The sequence below is a fragment of the Leopardus geoffroyi genome, chromosome X, assembly GCF_018350155.1.
Source record: "Leopardus geoffroyi isolate Oge1 chromosome X, O.geoffroyi_Oge1_pat1.0, whole genome shotgun sequence".
Classification (NCBI taxonomy): domain Eukaryota; kingdom Metazoa; phylum Chordata; class Mammalia; order Carnivora; family Felidae; genus Leopardus; species Leopardus geoffroyi.
Window position 1 is genome coordinate 111,432,225 of NC_059343.1, and position 24,368 is coordinate 111,456,592.

The window sequence follows — 24,368 nt, forward strand, 5'->3', positions numbered from 1 at the left end:
GAAAGCTATATTTTAAATGTTTTTCTGTTTGTCTTCGACTCTCACTGACCTCCCTGGTGCCAGTGGCCCGCTCCACCACGCCAGCCCATCCCCAAATAGGTCCTGAGCATCTTGAAAGCAAGAAGAATTATCTCCCTTTTTGAAGTCTCTGGAGCTGTATTTTTAGCCTTGTCCATAATAAGACTTGCAGTGCTCGTGTTTTATTTGAATATTGTTCATTTTTCAGTTGAATGCGATTTTAAGTTTGTTGAATCCTTTAACGTTCTTAAATAATTTATTTTGGGGGCTCCTGGGTGGCTCAGTCAGTTGAGCATCTGACTTTGGCTCAGGTCATTATCTCATGATTCGTGAGTTCGAGCCCCATGTAGGGATCTGCACTGATAGGGTGGAGCCTGCTTCAGATTCTGTCTCTCTCTGCCCCTTCCCTGCTAGCATGCGCTCTCTCTTGCTCTCTCTCTCAAGATAAATAAACATTAAAAAACATTTTAAGGATTTTATTTTTAAGTAATCTCTCCATCCCATGTGGGCTCAAACCCGTGACCCCGAGATCAAGATTACGTGCCCTACTGACTGAGCCGGCCAGGATCCTTTAATTTTTTAATGACCTCTGGAGCACAAAATTTTCTGGGTAATATGTCAGGGTATAATGTAAGCAAAGAAGAGTTTTGATGTGTAAAACTGACTTCCACGTAATTTTTCAGGATCTTGCCTGTTACATCAAGTCAGACCTACCTTCCGAGAGCCTAAATAACAGCACTACGCTTAATGATAATAAAAAAAACAACTTACATTTGTACGACAACTAAAGCATTATCTTATTTGGGTTTCATAACAATTTGAGATTTAGGCAAGACTAAGATTATCCCCATTTCACAGATGAAGGAAACGAGGCTCAGACAGCTTAAATGGTTAGCTCAAGGTCACGTAGCTTCCATATGACAGAAACGGGACAAGAAATCAAAGGTAAAAGTTTTTACACATGCTTAAACCCCTAGGATAAAAAATATCACAGCTTTCTCACCTTGACTTAAACGTGCTAACAACGGCTTGTGAAAAATGAAAAGCCTTGAAGGAAGGCAGAATAAAAATCTGAGAGACAATCGCTGATCTTTTATCTTCTAGACTTCAAGCCAAATCAAGTTCTTCAAAGAAAACCCAATAAAGCCCAGACATTTTCATCATAACAAAATAAATAATTCAGTCAGGCTTTAGAGGACTCCTGCATTATGATTGGCTATTTGATATATTTGTGACTTAGCCGCCACTAAACTGATTAAAGCTAACCTCATTGACGCAGTTATGTCGACAGAGACTTTGACACTGACAGTTATGAATGGAAAGTGTAAATAACGATAAATAACCTGGAGCTTCCACATTTATTCCTAATGGAGGATTTAGCACTTCCAAAAGTCAAACTCCTGATAGGCTGAAAATTACAGCCTTTGGTCTATCTGGCGCCAAAGAAACTGTTGACATTCATCACCTCTCCTCTCTTTAGGAAGACATCCACGGAGCCTTGGGTCCTTCCAGGCAGACAGGCGAGTTTGATTTAAAAAAAAAAAAACAAAAAACTCAGACGCTTTGGGCTGCAAGCAGCTATAGAAATTATCTGGCCTAACCTCACATTTTATATATGAGAAAACTAAAGCCCAGAAAAATGAAATTAATTGCGTAAGGTCACCCAGTGAGTCATGATGTAGTCAGAGCTACGGGCCATATCCTCTCACTCACAGTCCAATGCTCTGGTCACTAGACCACACAACGGGGAAAACCTCCACCCGGGACACACAGGCATCCTCTCTGTCTCTGTATCTCTGTCTCTTTCTCTCTCTTTCTCTTGCCCGCATCTCTCTCTCACGTGCACACACATTAATTCTGAATTATAGTGGACCGACAGAGATCATTGAAGCCATATTCTCCATGCTGAATTACTACTGGTCTCCACAGAAATGGATCTGAGGAGGACGCTCAAATATAAAATTATATGCAGTTCTTCAAGTGCAAGTCCATCTTGTGATCACAAATTAACGTCCTGTTTGAAGGCACACCTGAAAATAACTAAAGGCAACATGCACACTCTCTGGTTTATCACTAGCACTGCTCTGATGTGTGCAGTGTGAGTTCATTTTTGTTGTAAAATGTACATGTGTGTGTTTGGATACATGCAGAGAACAAGGAGAAGGCCTATGTTGACGTCTCTGAGTGTTAAGCCTCTGGGTGATGCTTATAGTCTTTTATATTTCCCAGTACTTACTAATTTCGCTTCCGAAATTAACACCTATTGGGGCGCCTGGGTGGCGCAGTCGGTTGAGCGTCCGACTTCAGCCAGGTCACGATCTCGCGGTCCGTGAGTTCGAGCCCCGCGTCGGGCTCTGGGCTGATGGCTCAGAGCCTGGAGCCTGTTTCCGATTCTGTGTCTCCCTCTCTCTCTGCCCCTCCCCCGTTCATGCTCTGTCTCTCTCTGTCCCAAAAATAAATAAACGTTGAAAAAAAAATTTATTGAAAAAAAAAAGAAATTAACACCTATTATGTGTGTAGTAAAGTGTCAGCAGGATAAGAGATAAGGAATAATATTAGAAATGCTATAGGGGTGCCCGGGTGGCTCAGTCGGTTAAGCGTCTGACGTCAGCTCAGGTCATGATCTCATGGTTCATGGGCTCAAGCCCTGTGTCGGGCTCTGTGCTGACAGCTGGGAGCCTGGAGCCTGCTTCAGATTCTGTGTCTCCCCCTCTCTCTGCCCCTCCCCCATTCACTCAAGCGCGCACACGCTCTCTCTCTCTCTCTCTCTCTCTCTCTCTCTTTCTCTCTCTCTCTCTCAAAAATAGAACCTTTAAAAAAAGAAATGTTATAATAAAATATCCAGACATATTAAACTCTTGGTATTTTTCAGGCTCCAAAATAACTTCACAACATGAACTCATGGTCAACTAAGCTTATAACATAAAACCTGTTCAATTAGAATTTCCCTCCTGGGAGACTGGAAACACTTTGAACCTGATAATCATCCCTTTCCATGTGTATATTTGGCCTGTAGAATAGGCAGGCCAATTTATTAAGTTACTGTGCCCAGATGGACTCTCATTCAAATTCTGGAACAGCTAGCTCAACAAATAGGATGTTTTCCTGGAACATCTTCACTAATCTGAACTGATGAAGGAAAGGATAATGCAAGTTAGTGAAGTGTGATTTACAACTACTTTCCGAGAATAACAAACAGCAGCTAGCATTTCTTGAGCACTTGCTATGTACCAGGTGCCATTCTAAGTTAAGTTTTACATGGGTTGCATCATTTTGTTCTCACAATCGTGTATGGTTAGGTAGGTCCTATTATTTATTGTCCCTGTTTTAGAGATGAGGAAATTGAGACTTAGAGAGGTTAAGTGGACTCCTCTAGGTTATAAGATTCAAGCTCAAATCAATTTATTCCACAATCTTTTTTTTTTTTTTTTGAGAGAGAGAGAGACAGCGCACACATGCGTGAGCAGTGGGAGGGGCAAAGGAAGAGGGAGAGAGAGAATCTTAAGTAGTCTCCACACTCAGTGCTGAGCCCGACGCAGGGCTCAATCCCACAACCCTGGGATCATGACCTGAGCCATAATCAAGAGCCGGACACTCAACCCACTGAGCCACCCAGGCGCCCCTGGAATCTATTCTCTTAAACACGACACTATCTTTTATTATTTTTCCATACCTGAACTAATTCAAACTTGCTGCTAATGAAGCATTTCCAAGTAGAGGTTCTATCAGGCTTGCTTTAATAAGCAAAGCTCATTGTAATTAGCTAATTAATGGGCTTGCTCAAGTCCTTCAAGCAAGTTAAACATGGCTTCCTGCAAATCTTATATACACTATTAATTTGTTTATCAGATTCTTTCTTCATAAATGGGATGAAAGTAAACTTCAGTCCAAGTCAAATTATCACAATATTCAAATTAACACAGCCAGCGTTAATGAGAGTTCACTCTAGATCGTTAATTTTTACAAAATATTTACCTCCTGCCTTGAGTTCACTTCTGCCATTTCAGCATTTATTGCCTATATATCTAATGTACAAACATATGTTTGCACTATTACAGTTTTCCCATAAAGGGCTTCAAAATAAGAAGAAAAAGGCCAACTATGGTCCTGCTTAATTGTGAGACACTTCTAGCATAGTCTCTGAGGAACTGGGCTTTAATTATTTGTTAAAAGCCTAGTCTGATGCCAAGCAAATAAACAATAGAAGAAAATGCTCAAGTTGGCATATGTAATAAACACTTCTATCGAATGTTCTTAAACAGCGCTCTCTCTTGTTCTTTTTCTTTTAAAGTAAGCTCTACTAGGGGCACCTGGGTGGCTCAATCGGTAAGTGTCCAACTTTGGCTCAGGTAATGATCTCACAGTTCATGAGTTCAAGCCCCACCTCGGGCTCTGTGCAGACAGCTCAGAGCCTGGAGCCTGCTTCGGATTCTGTGTCTCCCTCTCTCTCTCTCTGCCCCTCCCCCAACTCGCACTACAGCTCTCTCTGTCTCTCTCAAAAATAAATAAAAACATTAAAAAAATATTTTAGTGGATGGAACTAGACGGTATTATGCTAAGTGAAATTAGTCAGAGAAAGACAAAAATATCATATGACTTCACTCATATGAGGACTTTAAGACATAGAACAGATGAACATAAGGGAAAGGAAGCAAAAATAATATAAAAACAGGGAGGGGACAAAGCATAAGAGACTCATAAATATGGAGAACAAACAGAGGGTCGCTGGAGGGGTTGTGGGAGGGGGGATGGGCTGAATGGGTAAGGGACATAAAGAATCTACTCCTGAAATCTTTGTTGCACTATAAGCTAACTAACTTGGATGTAAATTAAATAAGTGAAAATATTTTTTTTAGTATTTTAAAAAGGCGCCTGGGTGGCGCAGTTGGTTGATCATCCGACTCTTGGTTTCGGCTCAGGTCATGATCTCAGGTGAGTTTGAGCCCCATATAGGGCTCTGCCCTGATGGCGCGGAGCCTGCTTGGGATTCTGTCTCTCCTTCTCTCTTCCCCCACCCCTGCTTGTGTGCTCTCTCTCTCTCTCTCTCTCAAAAATAAATAAATAAACTTTAAAAAAAAGATTAAAAAAAAGTTTTTAAATTAAGTAAGCTCTACTACACCCAACACGGGGCTTGAACTCACGACCTTGAGATAAGAGTCTCACACTCTACCGACTGAGCCAGTCAGGCGCCCCAGGCCTCCCTCTTTCTTAAGCAAAGGTTGATGTTCCAAAATTTTGGTACTTGAATTAGTGATGGTCCACCCCACTCCCCAGAACAAATAATCATCATTAGACTGCTTTGGTTTATCCAGCCTCAATGTCCCGTGTACTTCATATAGCTAAAGTCCCTGACCAGTTACTGGCTCCTTATTTTGATTCATTCAGGTCACAGTCCAACCCTCCCATGCCTCCATTCCCACAATAGAGAAAATAACAATAGTGCCACCAACTTTCAACTTGGAAAATGCGTGGAAATACAATCACTGCATGCAAAGTACATTGAAATCCCTTGAGGAAAATGGCAGTGTCTACAAACCATAACTTATTATATCTTGAAAATATTGAATATTTCTACTACTATCTACCTATGTATAAGAGGGTATGGGTGTACACCAGGAATTAGAGTTTAAGGGTCCTGGTTCAGCGTTTACCCTAAATGGATTTCATCAGCAAGGAAGTCACAAACCCACATGTTCCTCTAATACTTTAGTGCCCACATGTTAACTAGGCCAAGAAAGAGAGGCCCTGTGTGGTATGGCTAACTACTTAGGGGAATAATTTCACCATACAACTATAGCAAATTTATTTTGGTTCCAGATATCACTTTCCCCATTAACTCGGGAGACCAAAGGAGCATAACCGCTTTCCTTTCATCCCTGTCAAACTCAGCAAGTTTCTCAGGAAGCAAATACTATTTAAATCATTTTCATAATTCCAAAATGCCTGTAACACAAGTCCAGGGTCTAATTATGCCACTTAAATTTGTTGAAGATGTTTGGGTTTTTCTTTTTTTAATTTCAATAACGAAAGAGCCCAAGGGTTTAAAGCCCTAATAATCTAATAAACTTTGCTAAGTGAACATTGTAACAGATACGCCTGGATGGGATTTTGTAAATACCAGACAATTTCCCCTGATCTTTATCAGGGAAAAGAAGTCTAAATCTTTGGCAGGAAGAAATTAAATGTAGTGCAAAATAATAACATCTGGCCAGATTGTGTTTGTCAGAGCAGCAGCCCCTTTAGATGTCAGGCTGAAAAGTACTAAAATGAACTCTGAAGGGTGTGTGTGTGTGTGTGTGTGTGTGTGTGTGTGTGTGTGTGATTCTTTATGAGACAATAGGAAAGGTTGCCACACTGCCCCAGAACACTCAGGGTACAGTTAACCCATCCTAGTGTGTCCCTACAGAGAACTCTTTCACATCAGTGGAATTTGAAGCCTTCTGCCAAATAAAATTGGGGGCCCATTCTTGGGGTATTTTGTTTATTTCTCCATTACTGTACAGATTCCAACAGCACTTTCTATTTTTCAAACTCTCTATGGTCATGATCATTTTTATGGGTTGTTAAGGCTTGTTTTTATCTTCTCACTCCAAGGAGGACAGCGTGGTTCAATGAAAAGAGCAATGACTTGGAAGTTAGAAACTTAATGCTGCCACGTCCTGGTTATGTGGCCTAAGGCAAATTGCTTACTGACTCTCAACTCCAGTTTCCATATCTTGTGAAACAGAATCATATGGAGCAATATCATTACTGTTATCAAGAATAATCAAACCTAGCACATAGTAGACTTTCAGTAAACAAACCTTCCTTCTCCTTCATGGAAGTGACCCAGATGAGTTCAGATGCCTAACCTCACCAACTTTCCAGAGTCGCCTGACCCTCAAGAGGGCTTACATTTTGAGAGCGTACATTATCTTCCCCTCCCATCAAAACAAAAGCAAAACCCCTCCAGGTTACATTTGAAATAATATGTGCATCATTTAAGCATCTTCTCTTACTACAAGCCATCTCAACCATCTGGCGGAGATTGCCAGAAAGAACATACTTTGTTTTTCTACTAATGATTACTTTGATGCATGAGATACTTTGTTTTTCTTGCCTCTCTGATTTTGTTTTTTTTTAATCTGGCATTTGCAGAGGGAGAATTATGGTCATCTTACATTTAAAAATAAAAAGGTTCTCCCAATAAACATCTCTTTCCACAATGTATACCATAAAACTATGCCAAACCACTGATTTATCTGATAGACCAGTGTCTCTGTTTCAAATATTAATTGCTAGGAAGAGTGCTGTGTTTTTCCAGTCCCCAGGGTATAGGAGTGTGGACAGAAGGCTTTTGGGTTTTCATCCACCTGCTTCTCTGTTGGACAGGAACAGATACTTGGGCCTCACTGAATGGGCTTCATTAGCTACCCTTCAAGGGTGGGGGCATGTGGGAATAAACGCACATACTACATCAAAGACTAATTCCAGAGCCCATTTGCCCAGCTGGGAAGGTGGGATGGGTGCCCAGAATCCATGTTCCGGGCAGAGACTGGTGGCAGGCAACATTTCACCACCCCCCAAGCACCTTTCCAACTACCAGGGCATAGACTCCAATGTACTTCTAGATCAAGACTACTTTCTACTACGTGACCAGAAAGGTCTTAGATCCAGGGGAAGGAAAAGCAGTGCTATTTTCAGTACAGTAAACATGAACTTATTCAGATTAATGGTCAGTGTCACGAGATAGCTGAATAACAACAATAATCCTTTAAACTTTCAAGGAATTTTCATATACATTACCTCTTTTGATCATTAAAAGCTCTGGCGGGTTGGCAGGTCAGGTGTTATCTTGCACATACAAAAACAAACTCAGATCCTTTAAATTACTTACCAATTTTCACCCAGCTAATGTCAGACCAGGAAATAGAACACATCTTTGATTCATGCCAAGGCTGTTACCAGTCAGTAAAGAATCAAAGAATATATTAAAAACCAAAGGAAGACATTGATACATTTGACTGAAGGCACTTTTCAACCTCCATAAAAAATGGAAAATGGAAAATCAAATAAACAAATCAGCAAATGGAATTTCTAACATATAAAACGGGTTAGCATCCTGAATATACAAAGAGCTCATACAGATCAATGAGAAAAGGGCATCCCAAAAGGAAACAGCGAATTGCTAAATTTTTTAATGATAAAAGAATATTAATAAAATCACAAAATAAAAAGCACATATGACCATCGAATCTCCCCAGTAACCAAAGAGTACTATTTTTCACTGAAAGCAGGGTTACCGTAAAATGGCAAATTGGTCAGAAAAATAGACATTCGTATATTGCTAGTGAGTGTGAAAACAGATACAACTTTATGCAAGTCACATAGGCAATAAACGTGAGAAACCTTAAAAACCATATAGCCTCTGACCCAGCAATTCCAGTGCCAGGAATTTATCCTGAGGAAATAATTAAGGATGTACATAAATATTCAGTTACATGAACATTATTTATCTCGCTACGGTTTGCTGAAAGGAAACTAAACAACAGAGGTTAGATTAATAACATATATGACAGTCACAAGACTAAGTACTATGTTGCCTCTAAATACTATATTTTGATTGCACTATAGAAATACATTATTGACATGGAAAGAAGGCTGTATCACATGCAAAAGCAAGAGAATCCATTTTTGAAAAATACGTACACACACCTATATATGTATAATACTGAACCAAGATATGCAAGATTATATACCAAAATGTTAATGGCAGTTATCCTTTGGGAGCTAAAGTGTAGGTCACTTTATTTTCCACATTTTTGGGGTTTCTGTGTGTGTGTTTTTTTTTCATTTTCTCTGATAAACGTGTAGAGTCGTCCAACTTCTTATCCGTGGGGATACATTGCAAGACCCCATGTGGATGCCTGAAACGTTGACAGGACTGAACGAACCCACTACAGACTTATGTTTTTTTCCTATACGTACATACCTATGATAAAGATTCATTTATAAATTAGGCACAGGAAGCGATGAACAACAATAACTAATAACAAAACAGAATTACAACAATATACTGTAATAAAAGTTATGTGAAGGTGGTCTCTCTCTCAAAACCCTTTATTGTCCTGTACTCACCCTTCTTCCTGGGATGAGGTGAGAAGATAAAATGCCTACATGGTTAAGATGAGGTGAGGTCAATTACGTAGGCACTGTGACACAGTGCTAGGCTACTCCTGACCTTCTGATGCAGCATCTGAGGATCATCTGATCCCAGACTACACTTTACCCCAGGCAATTGAAACTTTGGGAAGCAAAACAGCAGATTGAGGAGGGGGAGGGCCTACTACAGTACTTATTTCTGTAGTAAAAACTTATTTAAAAAAAAAAAAAAAAAAAGAATGTCCTGAAAGAAAATTTGCTCCGTTACTTTTAAGTGCTCACAGTAATCAGGAATGACACGTAAGAGCGTATCTGGAGAAGCTGACAGGTGTCACAATTCTCATGATTCTTGGTCAGCAGGTATAAATCCGTGGCACTGAGCCTTGTTCATAGCGCTCTGTGAAGAGCCGGGGTCAGGCGGGAAGAAAAGACAACCAGGAGGCCGGGGAGTGGTAAGGCCATAAGCAGAAGCAGGGGCTCAGGTATACGTAAGACGCTCCATCTCAAAATGGGCAAGCATCAACCTATCAGCTTCACTTTTTAGATCTTATATCTGAGTAGATTTTAAAGCCTAAAGATAAATGCTGCAGGCGACAGGTTGTATGTTTTTCTATTTGGTCATCGTGGTACTTGTTGCAGAGGAAGTGGAAGAGTTTGGAAATCTGTTTCTATTAATTCTACTAATTTTAATTATGTGTGCGTGCGTGTGACTGCACGGACGTGCGTGCGTATGTGTGTTTTCACACCTTTACCATCTAACATCTCACCCGGGGACACAGCAGTGAGATAGAATACACATAAGCCCTGCCCTGAGTCATTCTCCAGAATACAGTGGCACCTGCTCCAATCCAACGATGACATTCCAGTGAATCAGGTCCAGTACTAATGCCAAAGAACTTCAACCCAGGGAGGGAAGCATCATAAACATCCTGGTTTCCTTTCATCATTTTTGTGCTCCTTCTTCTCCCAATGCAACCCAATGAAATCAGAGTCTGCCATTGCTAGTTAGATCTCGAGGCTACGTTAACTCATTCAGACCACTAGGGGACCATTTAGAAACTGCATACTATTTAGTCTTACATACACACACACACGGAGAGAAAAAGGAAGAAAACATAAAAATGTTACAAGCGGGTTTTCTTCTGAGTGATAGGATTAGGAGTGGGTATCCTAGATCATTTTTACATCGATTATAAATATATTGAAACATAGAAAAGCACTTTTTAAAAAGTATATGGGCCAGATATGTGATAGTCAATACTGCAAAGCAAAGATACTATATACTTCATCTAGGATTATGCTTACAAACGCGCAACAGGGAATAACGAAAACGATGGCTACCACGCATGTGATTCCTACAGATTCCGCAGCATAGGGCTGAGCTCTTCACAGCCCTCATCTGATTCAACCCAGTTTACAATGAATGGCTCGGGGAGAAGCGCCTTGCTCTTGGTCACAAAGGGCGGCCGTGGCAGAGCCGGGACTTAGACTCCACTCTGCCCGAAGCCAGAGCACATGTTTGGCACACCATGCCCCCTCTGCATGTGTCCTCAGCATTTGCCCTTTCAAGAGAGAAGGCTGAGGGGCGCCTGGGTGGCGCAGTCGGTTAGGCGTCTGACTTCAGCCAGGTCACGATCTCGCGGTCCGTGAGTTCGAGCCCCGCGTCGGGCTCTGGGCTGATGGCTCAGAGCCTGGAGCCTGTTTCCGATTCTGTGTCTCCCTCTCTCTCTGCCCCTCCCCCGTTCATGCTCTGTCTCTCTCTGTCCCAAAAATAAATAAACGTTGAAAAAAAATTAAAAAAAAAATAAATAAATAAAATAAAATAAAAGAGAGAAGGCTGAGATGCTATAGGGCCAGCCAAGGAGGCCAGAAAGGCTGGCATCTAGTAGGCAATTAATAGTGTTCAAATTTTAATTTAATTTAGAAGATGTGCACTGATTTACCTGACTCCCTCACCTGCCCTTCTCTTTGATCAAGAGCCATGCCTGTCTGGGGAATTCATACAAGCAATATCCTCCAAGAACCTCTACCCTCTAGTTGGAATTAATCTTCTCCAACCTCACACTCCCCCTACAGAGGCAGGTCTCCTGTGAAGCTAACGAAGTCTAAGCTGCAGGGTCCCACACTTGCAAGCCTCCTCCGGCAGGAGCCATGGGCATTTCGTAGTTTTAATTTGGTCCTCTTTTCCTTACAGAGGGCCCCCAGATTGTATAAGCTTTGGACCCCACAAACCTGAATCTACCCTTACTCCTCCTAGAAAACTGCTAAGACATTTCTTACAGCATTGCCCTTAGGGCGCCTTGTACCCCGGTTACTCATGTATAAAAGTCTTGGTTTCTAGAATTTGAAGGTAAGCACGAAGTCGTTTTTATCTTTGAATCCCCCTCACACACACAGTGCCTGCCTCCAGACATGCTAGGTACTTGCCCAGCAAATGGTTTTTAATGAAATGCAACAGAATTCCCTTGCAAGAAAGAAAGCTAGGACTGGGGAGGTTGCCCATTGACCGGGAAACAAAATTCATAGAGATGATGTGTAATGTATGGTGATTAAGGGCCTAGGCCAGGGTTCAGTTCCTGTCTCTAAACCCAGGCTTCCTGGAGGTCAAATGAGGCTAATAACAGTATTCACCTCCGAGAGTTGTTGTGAGGTTTCAATGAGATGATACAGACAGAACACTTTGGAACAGGAGACTTTCCACTCATCTCTCACTGACTTAGGGCGGGCTCAGAGAGGAGGTCTGATTCTCGGCCCAAGCCCTGGACTTTCTCCTCTCCACACCCATCCCGCTTGTCCTATCTACCCCTACCCAGATTCATTCAAACCCAGCCCAAATGACCCCAGAGCCCACCCTCTTAATCATTACAGTCCGTAGCTGGACCGGGAAGCAAAGGAGGAGTCCAAAGACAGGAAACCCAGTCCTGCCTTTGCTGGTAGTCTAGGCGTGAGCTGATGGAGCGGGAAACTCAAATCAGACACAGGGCCAGCAGGCATCAGTATACACTCAAGGAAACCACTGAGACCCAGAGAGGACAGAGGGGAAGGGGGTGGAGGGAAAAGATGTGAGGGAACATGAAGGAAGAAACAAGACCTTTTGACTGACTGCAAGACGGGATGGGGAAAAAGAAGGAGTGCCAGCCCCTCAAAGCCTCTCACAGACGACAGAACGGAAGGTGTTTTTAATTTCTGTGTTACCACTTCCAGCTTAAAGGAAAATCGTTTCTACCTCCACTCTACTGACAGGAGAATTCAAATCTCTCAAACATATGCTTCATTACTCTGATATCAGGTACTGCAACTCAGTGAGACAGAAAGAGGAGGAGGAACATATGTTTTCAGAAGGTAAACAAATCCCAGCGGGGGAGGGGTGGGGAGTAATCACTTGAGGCAAAAGTGGTATTTTTCCTGGAAGCTTCTAGAGGGCAGGGACAATGTCCTCTAATTTGCTTTGTTGGGCCCACTAGTGAGAAGGTGGGCAGGAGCATGGCAGCTAGAAGGGGTGAGTTCAGAGCCCTATTGAATCAAGGGGACCAGGGGGGGTAAAGAGTTAATCTGCATAATCTCCTCACCTCACGTTGGCCCCAGAACAGTCTCTGGCCGCACACTGAGTCATTTTCCTAAGCTCTTTTTATTAAACAGTTTTCAGCCTAATGACTGACTTTTCTAAATCAATAGAGGGCACAGTAAAGGTTTACAACTCCCCCAGCCTCTGGCTCCGTGAAAGCCACAGAATTTTGAAACTGAATAGAATCCAAAAGTTCTTAGTTTAAAACCAAAATGACTTTAAACGCCCAGTTTCCAATTGTTTTTCCAATAGCACTAATAAAGAATCACATCTTTTTTAAACTTTGTAACCAAAATATCTCTTTGAGTCAGTGCCATAAAAGGACACTAATTAAAGCCAGCATCTTCTGGGCTCTGATGAGAAATTCACCCTTTTATAATGGGATTACTAGAGCTTTGCCTTACAGATGAGTGGTTTGATTAATAATTTACATTTTTGAGGATCTATAACCTCACTCACGGTCATGGTTTGCGTTCCTAAAATTCTTCTATTCAGTTTAATGTTATTACAGTTAGCCCTGGCAAATGAATTACGTTCTGATTAGACATCAGTGTAATTATTCTCTCCCATAGGTCATTTTCAACCAAGAAAGGGTTGTGACAGAATGGCCGGTCGCCCGAGTTGGGGACTCGGTGGGGCTCGGCCCGGCACAGAGCGGGAGCATGAGGAGGAGAACTGTCAGCCTAGTCAAGGGGAAACATTGCGAAATGGAGAAAAATGGCTCGGTGCTCCCTTAAAACCCCCCACAACATTATAAAAACTAAATTAACAAATGATTGAATCTCAAAAACATGTTTATCAACATCCAAGCAATTATTTAGTCACATATTAACTGTGAAAGAAAAAAGCTTTGCTTGAATAATGTCCCTAAACAGTTATTTCAAGCAGAAGTGACTGGAGAAATTGCTCTGAGTTGATGGAAAAGGGTGTTCTAACCAAGGTCAATTTTATTTAGTGGGAGTGGGAGAGACGGGGATCTGACAGAAAGAAAAAAAAAGTGTAAGAACTGCCAGGAGCAGATGGAAATGGAAAACACGGGAGTAGAGAAACAGCAGCACAGAAACACTGTCGCCAACCCCCCCCCCCACCATGTGGAGACATCTTTTTCATCTCCCGTCTAGAAAGCAGGTACCAGAAAGTCCTCCAACACTGGGTGAAGATCCACGTGACATCTCTAAACTCTGACTCCCATTTTCCTTCTCTCTGCCATGATATCGTGGCGCAGACGGTGCAATTAGGAAGATGGCCTGGGAAAAGTACTTATGGCCTGAACACCACAAACCCTTCCTGATCCAGCCGCTTGTTTGTGTGTAAAATACAGCAGATAGGGGCCAGAAGAGAAGAGGCTTCGGGAAGCTGACAAAAAGGACTGCTCCCGGCAGTTCTGCCATTTCAAACGGCACAGCTTCACATCTAAGAATGCACAGAATAGACCCCTTTTTCAAAGGCTACTTTACCTAAGGGCTCCCTCACCTGTGCGCTAAAGCTGTAAGGTGGCCAAAATAGGTGAGTGACATCATGACCTCCAGCTTTATCTAGGCTAACGTCTGGAACGGTGATGCACCATTCACCTGCCATCACCTGGGATAGAGGAGTCCACTTAAGCGAGCTGGCGAGATAATAATGCATGTATACGCTGCTTTACGGTTTTCAAGGTACTTTCACATACATTGCGTCGCCCCTATGAGGTTAAGCAGGATTGTAATTATGATCCCCATCTTGCAGGTAAGAAAACTGAGGCTAAGAGACTCGAAATAACCACCTAAGGGCATAAAGCTTCCAAAAACAGAATTAGAATTAGAATTTAGATGTCTGGACTCCAAGCCCAGTGCTCCTTCCATTGCCTTTCAGCCCCTCGATATATTTTTTTAGCCACTTAAAATGGAAAACGTGGAGGGAAAAAAAAAACAGGGAAAATAATTTGATCTTTATTGATTCGCAATGGACATCAGTTGTCGGGCCTACTATAACACAGGGGCTACTGAGGCAGGTAGGATATACCCCTCTCCTGAATGCCCTCCGGACTGCCACGTTCAGTGAGCTCGTGAGCCTACTTTTATGTCTTCCACCCTTACCGTCACTCGTAACTTCTTCCTGCTCGTATGTCCCTCCCTCTGGCAATCTTCTATAACCCTTCCGTTTAACTGCTTATCTGCCACTGGCTAGAAAGCTAGAAAATCAAGCTTGTAAAGACCACGCATCGACAGTAGTGGGCACTGAACGGTGACCCGAGGAGCTTTCAGCTACCTAGACAGGAAATCCATGGTGTTTTAGGAACACACAGATGTTTTCTGCTTGACCACGATTTCTACCCTCTGGTGAAGCCCGTTCAAGTTGTGGGTTACGCAACTTCCAGAAAAGCTGAAGAGTCTGGTCTCACTCAAAGTCAGTGGCACCTTGGGGAAGACTGGAATCATCCAACATACAGAAAACACCCAGGCATATACCCCCAAGTACTTCCTGATAGCACGCATTGGAAGGTTATAAGGAAATTCTGCCAAGAAAACCAAACTCCAGGCTTGAAGGTGTAGCCGTGGTGGAGATAGGATGAAAAATTCAGAATTCTATCCTGGTGTTCTTCCCAAGGACCACAAATCCTACAACTTCTTGTTGTTGTTGTTTTAAGTTTATTTATTTGTTTTGAGAGAGGGGGAGAGTCCAAGTGGGGCAGGAGCAGAAAGAGAGGAAGAAAGAGAGAATCCCAAGCAGGCTCTGTACTGCCAGCACAGAACCCGACGCGGGGCTTGATCCCACGAACCGTGAGATCGTGACCTGAGCCGATATCAAGAGTCAGACACTTAATGGACTGAGCCACCCTGGCAACCCCCCCCACCACAACTTCTTAATTTTGTTTCATGTCAAGCATACTAAGAACAAGTTTCCTCATCTGTAAAATGGAGATAATTACAGTAGGGACCCCAGAGGGCCACGGGGAAAATTACATGAGAGGATTATGTCAAAGTAAGCATCATATAGTAGACACTTAATAAAATGCCACTATTATTATTATCGTCGTAATTATTATTAGGTAAGGGAGAACAAAAAGAGAAAAGAAAATCTTTTAGTGGAGTTTTTCAAAAAGAATTAATTAAGCAGAAACAAAAAACGATTCTGCTGCCCCATTTTACTAAGCACATCCAAGTAAATTAAATTTAGGAAACGAGGCAATGCAAAGATTGAAAATAAAGAACAACTTTTTTTTTAACGCTTCAATCATTATCAAAACAACATTAGCAAGAGAGCACTCCAACCACTGTAGCAAAGGGCCCCAGGCTCATTTATGAGGGCAAAGGCTTCTTGCAAACGAAGACATAAAATCCACATCAAGGCAGTAAGGATTGCTCGTGGAACTGTGCACATATTTGCAGAAAGCGCTCACAGCTTTAATACCCCCAATGTGGACTAGCGAAGGGATCCTAAAGAGATTGTGGATCTAGGCCAGTATCAAGATGAGTTTTCTTCAACTTCATATGGTGGAGAAAATGGCTTGCGTCAAATTTCATATGAGTGAAGTATTAGAGCAATGATTTGGTCTGCCAGAATCTGGGGGACAGAGTACATTTTAAGGAAAAAACAACTGTGCCCTCCCCTTTTAAATTAATTAGAATAGTAAGTAATTGTAAGGAAAAACAGGCCGCTCTCTTCTTCTTAGCAATCCATAATGCACCATCTTGCGGCAGTCCCTGATTTTAGTCTTGTGCTTCCCAATGTTTCTTATAGTAAGAATTTGGGGGTAATGTTTCTAGAAACATGGCATCATTGCCTTGAGGTCTGGCACCATGGTTTCTTTTTTATCATGGGGTTTATGTTCTCTAAATGTGAAGCAGGGAAAGAATAAGAGAAGAGAATGAAACAAGATAAAAAATTGAAATACCGTGTGTGTGTGTGTGTGTGTGTGTGTGTGTGTGTCAGAGACAGAGAAAGAATACAACTAGTAGGTGCTGCCCCCACTTTCCACTTCCCAGCCTCTGTTCACATGACTAGTGTTCATCCTCCATGCTAAGCCAATCAAAATCGGGTCAGAACTTCCTTTCTTCCTAGTCTTGTGCTGCTCCAGGGCTAGAAAACACAATATGTAAAATGCAGGACTGGACGGAGGTAGGGAAGCTGACACCCAAGGCCCGCAGATGGACAGCCACGTCCACTACTCTGCATGCTAGAACATCAGTGTGATTGCTCTATCACCCACTTCCGCCAGCTAATGGTTGTATGATAACATCTGTTGACCTGGTTATCCTGAGAATGAAACAAATCATACTCTGTTCTGAGAAGCACCTTGACACCCCACAGAGGAAGATTCAGCTCTCTGTTTCAACCCGATTCTCATGTCCCATCACTTCTTATCACCCCACTTTCAGCCGCAGATCAGCTCCAAAACCAATCTAAGAAGTACATGAATGGTACATGTATTTTTAAAATCTGTTTAAATTATTCATTCTTTCGCCAAATTGTTAGTCTCAACAAACTCTTCACAAGAGTCTGACTGCATAAATAAGTTAACAAATACCTCACGCTTATATACTGTACTTCATATAATCAACCCAACATCCCCTGAGGCTTTGACCCTAGAAACTATTATGAATGTATGCTTTATTAGCTAATTTGAATAATTTTCTTAGCTAATTCTAAAAACCTCCTTGTAATACACAAAATAAGCTATAATCAACCCACCTTACGATTCAGAGGTTAATCCTTATCCAGGCGCCATAAATCTAACACTTTGGAATGTCAAGTAGTCAGAAGTGTTATTTTTTAAAATTTTTTTAATGTTTATTCATTTTTGAGGGAGAGAGAGAGAGAGAGAGAGAGAGAGGGAGAGACAGCATGAGTACGAGAGGGGCAGAGAGAGAGGGAGACACAGGATCCGATGCAGGTTCCAGGCTCTGAGCTGTCAGCACAGGGCCCGACACGGGGCTTGAACTCACGTACTGCGAGATCATGACCCGAGCTGAAGTTGGACGCTTAACCGACTGAGCCACCCAGGCACCCCAAAAGTGTTATTTTTCTATCTGACCCCGATTCCCTGTAGAGCAAGAAAAAGGCACTGATTCCATGTGCCTAAGGAAAGATAGAAGAAAGCTCTAATATCTGTGAGTAATTTCCCTTCCCAGGAGGCAGCATACTGAGGTGCTTAAAAGTATGGACTGTAAGAGCCAGGTCGCCTAGGTTCAAATCCTGCTTTCACCATTTATTAGTTGTGTGTCCTTGGGCAAGTTACTTAACCATGATGTGCCTTGGGTTTTTACCCATTAAATGGGAATGCTGGTAGTGATACTTACCTCTTAGGGTTATTGTGAAGACTGAATGAGTTAATACACATAACGCACTTACAAGAATACCTCGAATGTGCTGCTAAGTGCTTAGTATGTCTATTACCACCGTTGTCACCATCGTCCCTAGCTGGGTCTTTGAATCAATGGCAGTACTCTTCATCCTGCCGTGACGGTCCTACAAGTTAGCAAGGAGAAGTGGGATTCCTGACCTGTTCTGGCGATGCCACATCAGCTTCCTTTACAGCCACACGCAAGTGTAGCGAGAACTGAGACTCACAAAGAAAGAAAAGGTAACCATTCACACAAATGAGAAAACGTATGGCCTTCAAACCAAGCTCCCCATCTCTATGGAAATGACCCCAGTGGTCAGAAGGAGTTCAGGCATGTTCCACAAATATCTAAGCCACTCCTGGAGAAAACTGGTACTCAAGTAAACTTTTTTTGTTTTGTGTTTTAAACAAGTCTTAAGTGCTCTTAGAGAGAAGATCTCATTTACTCTTTCTGTGGAGACTTACAGCCTTTGCATACAGGTAAACAGAATGTCCTTGGACAATGATTTTTTAGAATACCTGCCTTCCCAAAGAGTGAAACGAAGCCTCTCTAAAAACTGTGGTTTTCCTTAAACAGAATCTCTCACTGGGAGGTTCTTACATCGAGCATTAATGCTGGAATGGTGATTTACAAATTACACTTAGCATTTGAAAGCCCAGTGCCCAAAGAATGATGCCATTGAGCAGCACATCTAAGACGATCCCCAGAACTCACCTTGGAAAACCGCAGCATTCTGAATAATTAAGAACTTGAGCTCCATACTTGCAGACTGAAGCAGCTGTTCGATGTTCAAGCGTGCCGTTAGTTGGTATTTTTCTTCCATCTTTCTTGAGCAGCATGTTGGGCCCTTGGGGAGACATACTTGCAGATCTGATCCTGAAACAAACAAGTTTTTCATGTTTCAGTAAGCAGAATGTCAGACATACACGCGCGTGCACACACACACGTGCGTGGCAAACAAGGCCAAAGAATGCATTTTTTTTAAATACAGGAAAATCTTGATTTTTCAAAATTAGTGTTTATCTTAACTGATCCCTGCTTTCCCCTCATTATCCTTATGACTGAGTCTTTTTGAATAACCGTTAGAATTAATTGCCTAGGTTTGACTCATAAATTCTGCATAAACTAATTTACAGCACCAAGTATACGTCATTGAACACCGATATTTAATTTGTCCGTTAAAAGATTAATCTTCACCCCTACAATTTATTTTTCTTGATTATAATTTATGAATGAGAGCACAACCAAGAAGCAATTTTCAAAATTCCAGTTATGATTTCCTAATGAAATGTATGTCTGCCAACCCAATGTTGCTTTTGGGGATAAATGATTAAAACATCAATATCCTATCAAAGCTTTACTGTTGTTGTTTTAACTGAAGGTCTGGGGTAAGATTCAGAGACGAAATATCCAGAGGACGATATTCACATGGAGACAATGATCAAACTCCCCTACAACGTTCTCGCTCTGTTCAAATGCTGACCTCTGAAATCCTGAGCTACTTCACTTATGATGAACAATGCTTTTTTATTTTTGCAGCTCCATAAACATTTGCCAAATGAATCATCTCCTCGCTTATTCTAAAATGAGGGAATTGGAACCTCTTCTTAGTCCTCGTCCAACGTGATCTTTCGCAGCTTCCCTCACAGTTGACAAATATCTCCTTCTTGAAACATTCTCCTCCTACATTGTTTTAGTGAACCTATTCACAACCCCCCCCACAGGCACCTACTGCTATGGCCACTCTTATCTGTCTTTTCCTGCCTCCTCTTCTTCTGCCTGTCACTTTAATGTCACTGACCCTCCCCCTCTTTCTAGGTCTCCCCCACGCATGATCTCATCTATAGCCATGTGACTGCTGAACTCCCTAACCCAGCCCTCACCGTTCTCCTGAGTTCCAAAACCCCACTGAACTTTGTGTATCCCATACACACACACACACACACACACACACACACACATAGTGAAGTTGTGGTAAGTACTACAGACAAAATAGAATTAAGCAAGGGAAAACAAACTGTGGTATATACATACAGTGGAATACTACCGAGCCATAAAAAGGAATAAACTACGGATATGTGCTACCGCATGGGTGAACCCCAGCAACATTCTGCCAAGTGATAGAAGCCACATCAAAAAATTACATACTCTATGCTTCCATTTATACAAAAGTCTACAAAATGCAAATTAATCTATAGTGACACAAACCAGTTCAGTGGCTGTTGGGGAAGGGATAGAGGGCAGGGACAGGGTAGTTAGGGAAGGCTTCTTTCGTAAGGTAACATTTGAGGAGACGTGAAGGAAACGAGGGAGGGTCCCCTGATTTTATATACTCCACCAATACTAGCAAATATTAGGGCTCGATGAATATTAAATCCAATCTCCTTCCTCTTCTGCAACTCCCACTGTACTCCAACTCTCCCTTCCATCAGCGTTTGTTGAGATCCTTCTGTGGTGGCCACGAAAATGTGCATCTCAGATCCCCTACTGCATGGAGTGTAACCGACAAATGGTCCCAACTGCCACACTCTGAATTCACCACCATGCTGTACCCCGGCAGTAATCCCTAGGGGCTGCTCCCAGCCGATGACTGAGCACAACAAAGATGCTAAGCCCTGTGAGACACAGCACTCTGCTGACAGGGGTTTGGGCTCGAGGACTCCCCACTGACCTTGACAAAACTTTCTTAAAACTGCACTGCAGCTGGGGCACCTTGGGTGCTTCAGTCGGTTAAGCGTCGGACTCTTGATTTCGGCTCAGGTCATGATCTCACGGTTCATGAGTTCGAGCCCCCACATCAGGCTCTGTGCTGACAGAGTGGAGCCTGCTTGGGATTCTGTCTCCCTCTCTCTCTGCCCCTCGCCTGCTTGCTCCCTACACCCCTCTCTCTCAAAAATAAATAAACATTTGAAACAAATTTTAAAAAAAAAAATGTACTGCAATCAAAGATTCTTCCCACTCTCCCTTCCTTCTTTCCCTCCTTCCTCAGCTGGGTCAGCCCCGCACCACAGTCCGAGGGCTCTTCCAGCATCCTTCAGCATCCTGCTCAATTTCCTTCACAAGCGTTTTCCCCAAGAAATCCCTTCTACATCTACTGCCCTACTGGCACCTGCTTCTCAGAGGACTCAATCTAACTCATCTTCTATGTGCCAAGCACCGTGCTACATGGGAGAGGCACCGTTTTGAACAAGAGAGACATGGTCCTTACCCCAAAGAGCTTACTATCTAAAGGGATCAGCAGAGATACCTAATGCATAGGGACTGAGTGCCATATAGCAACATAGTTAGCCAGGATGACCAAACATGTATATGGGACAGAGGGAAGGCTCCCTCAACATCCTGTAAGGACCCTGGCAAAGTAAAGTTCCATAAGAAACATCCAATCTTAATGAAGTAAGGCTAAAACGCATACACAGAAACATTTAAGGCAGCTTTGCAACAACTGAGGTTTTAAAAAACGGAGTGGGGGGGGGGTGGTACGCAGTAAGAGACAAGTTAGTCCTCAGTGACCAGAAAATTTATTTTTATTACATCGTATTTCCCTAGGAATTCCAGTTAATCATGACCTTAATGTATGTGTCCAAGTTTTATTTTCTTAATTTAGGAATGAAATTCATCAAGTTTTGCCTCACATGACATCACTGTTGGGAGTCCAGGGTATTGACTCCAAGCTCTCCCCTTCCCCTTCGTCAAGGGAGCTGCTGACAAAGGTAGTAAATGGAGAGCACAGATAATACATATCACCAAACCGAATCCCGCACTGCAATTTATAGCACTGGATGGAAAGGTGATATTTAATGTGTCAAAATACAATTTGGGGTCTGGAGACACAGAGTTCAGATTTATCTCCTATAAATGTCAATCTCATATACAAGCCTTAAGCTGATTTTAAATACGATCTAAGCTTAAAGGCTTTATGATTGTCTTCTGAAAAAGAAAACAGAGCTAGTTCTAGCTCACTGTATTCTTTCTACATGAGGTTACAAAACATAAGGCTATTCTAGGAGTAGAAATTGATGCAGTTTACTGGACCACGAAGGGAAAGAGTCCCCTTCGGGAAGAGTGGCTAAACTAGATTTAAGCAAGGTTGGTTTGGGACACACGTATAGATGGGAAAATCCTGTGTAGCAAGTATTTTCCATATACCAAGTTCCTGTCCACTTATCAGTGCTTTATTTGCTTCCTTGGTAAACTGATGCCTAAGTCATACGTGTTTAATATATCTGATTTGATGGTGCACCTGGGTGGCTCTGTCAGTTAAGCATCTGACTCTTGATTTCAGCTCAGGTCATGATCTCATGGTCATTGGGATCAAGCCCCCCGTCAAGGCTCCACACTGTCAGCACCTGTGATTCTCTCTCTCTCCCCACCCCCCCACTCTCTGCCCCTCCCTTCTTCCCTCTCCCTCTCTCTCTCTCACAAAATAAATAAATAAACTTTAAAAAAAATAAAATATCTGGGGCACCTGGGTGGCTCAGTCAGTTGAGCGTCCAACTTCAGCTCAGGTCATGATCTCACAGCTCGTGAGTTCGAGCCCCAAGGCGGTCTCTGTGCTGACAGCTCAGAGCCTGGAGCCTGCTGCGGATTCTGTGTCTCCCTCTCTCTGCCCCTCCCCCGCTCGTGCTCTATCTCTCTCTGTGTCTCAAAAATAAATAAATGTAAAAACATTTTTTAATAAAAAATAAAAAAAGAAATAAAAATAAGCAAAAAGTATAAAATCTTGCAAAAAAAATAAAAAATAGAAATGAAGTTACTATGAACACTGATAGTCACCTCTTTTTGTAGACATACGATTTCATTTCTCTTGGGTAAAAGCCTAGGAGTGGAATTACCGGATGGGGAGGAAGAAGGAAGGAGGGGAGGGAGGGAGGAAGAAAAGGAAGAAGGGAAAGAGTGGGGAAGGAATTCCATTTTATTTTCATTTATTTATTTTTAGTTGTTTTAAGTTTATTTATTTTGAGAGAGGGAGAGCAGGAGCTTGAGCAGGGGAGGAGCAGAAAGAGGGGGAGAGAAAGAATCCCAAGCAGGCTCCGCGCTGTTCACGAGCACGAACCATGAGATCGGGAGCTGAGAGGAAATCAAGAGGCAGACACTCAACCGACTGAGCCACCCAGGCGCCCAGGGATTCCATTTTAAAACGCGAGCCGTGGGGCACCCGAGTGGCTCAGTTGATTGGGCATCTGACTTTGGCTCAGGTCATGATCTTGCAGTTCCCGAGCTCAAGCCCTGCGGTGGGCTCTCTGCTGGCAGTGCAGAGCCTGCTTGGGATCCTCTCTCCCTCTCTCTCCTCACTTCCCCCGCTTGTGTGCTCGCTCTCTCTCTCTCTCTCTCTCTCAAAAATAAACATTTGAGGCACGTGGGTGGCTCAGTCGGCTGAGCGTCCGACTTCAGCTCAGGTCATGATCTGGCAGTTGGTGAGTTCGAGCCCCGCGTCAGGCTCTGTGCTGACAGCTCGGAGCCTGGAGCCTGCTTCGGATTCTGTGTCTCCCTCTCTCTCTGCCCCTAACCCACTCGCACTCTGTCTCTGTCTCTCTCAAAAATAAATAAACGTTAAAAAAATAAATAAAAATAAAATATCTGGGGGCGCCTGGGTGGCGCAGTCGGTTAAGCGTCCGACTTCAGCCAGGTCACGATCTCGCGGTCCATGAGTTCGAGCCCCGCGTCGGGCTCTGGGCTGATGGCTCAGAGCCTGGAGCCTGTTTCCGATTCTGTGTCTCCCTCTCTCTCTGCCCCTCCCCCGTTCATGCTCTGTCTCTCTCTGTCCCAAAAATAAATAAACGTTGAAAAATAAAATTTAAAAAAAAATCTGTATTTGAATACATTCATAAAATTAAATGTCATACATAAACTCCTTTGTGTTTCTGAATTTCCACTGGTGATGACTTCCAGTTTTCAGGAGCAGCAGTGTTTATTTGGCAGGGCAGCTGTTAACACTGCTCCTACTTCCACCAGCTCTAGCTGGTTAGTGGGAATCATAAAATAACGAGGCTCAAATCTTTCCTCTGTGAAATGCTGTGAGCTGCTTAGATCTTAGAAGGTAACAAATTACCACTTGGTGTACCTACCGAAACCCAGGACCGCCTCTTTGAATTACCACGACACCAGTTTTGTTTGCCTTTGCTATGTGATCATTCATAAAGCAACACAGAGCTTGAATACTGTATCCCTTCCCTGGGTTGGTCAAGTCTTATCATTGTAAAAACGCCCACTACCTCAAGAATTAGTTGAGCAGAAAATCTTGAAAGGAATAAAACGTCAAATGAGTATTTAGGGGAAAAACATGTCAGACATCATAAAGAAAGGTGTAGGTTATATCCAAA

At 42.7% G+C, this 24,368-nt stretch overlaps 1 protein-coding gene across 2 annotated transcripts in view; it reads right to left on the reverse strand.

The window, feature by feature from the left end:
* The window catches only part of GPC3 (glypican 3), a 426,034-nt gene that overhangs the window by 372,112 nt on the left and 29,554 nt on the right, over positions 1 to 24,368 (reverse strand). For both annotated transcript variants that reach the window (XM_045472532.1, XM_045472533.1), the window contains exon 2: positions 18,763 to 18,924. In XM_045472532.1, the coding sequence (XP_045328488.1) occupies positions 18,763 to 18,924 (162 nt within the window). The remainder of the gene's footprint in view (positions 1 to 18,762; positions 18,925 to 24,368) is intronic.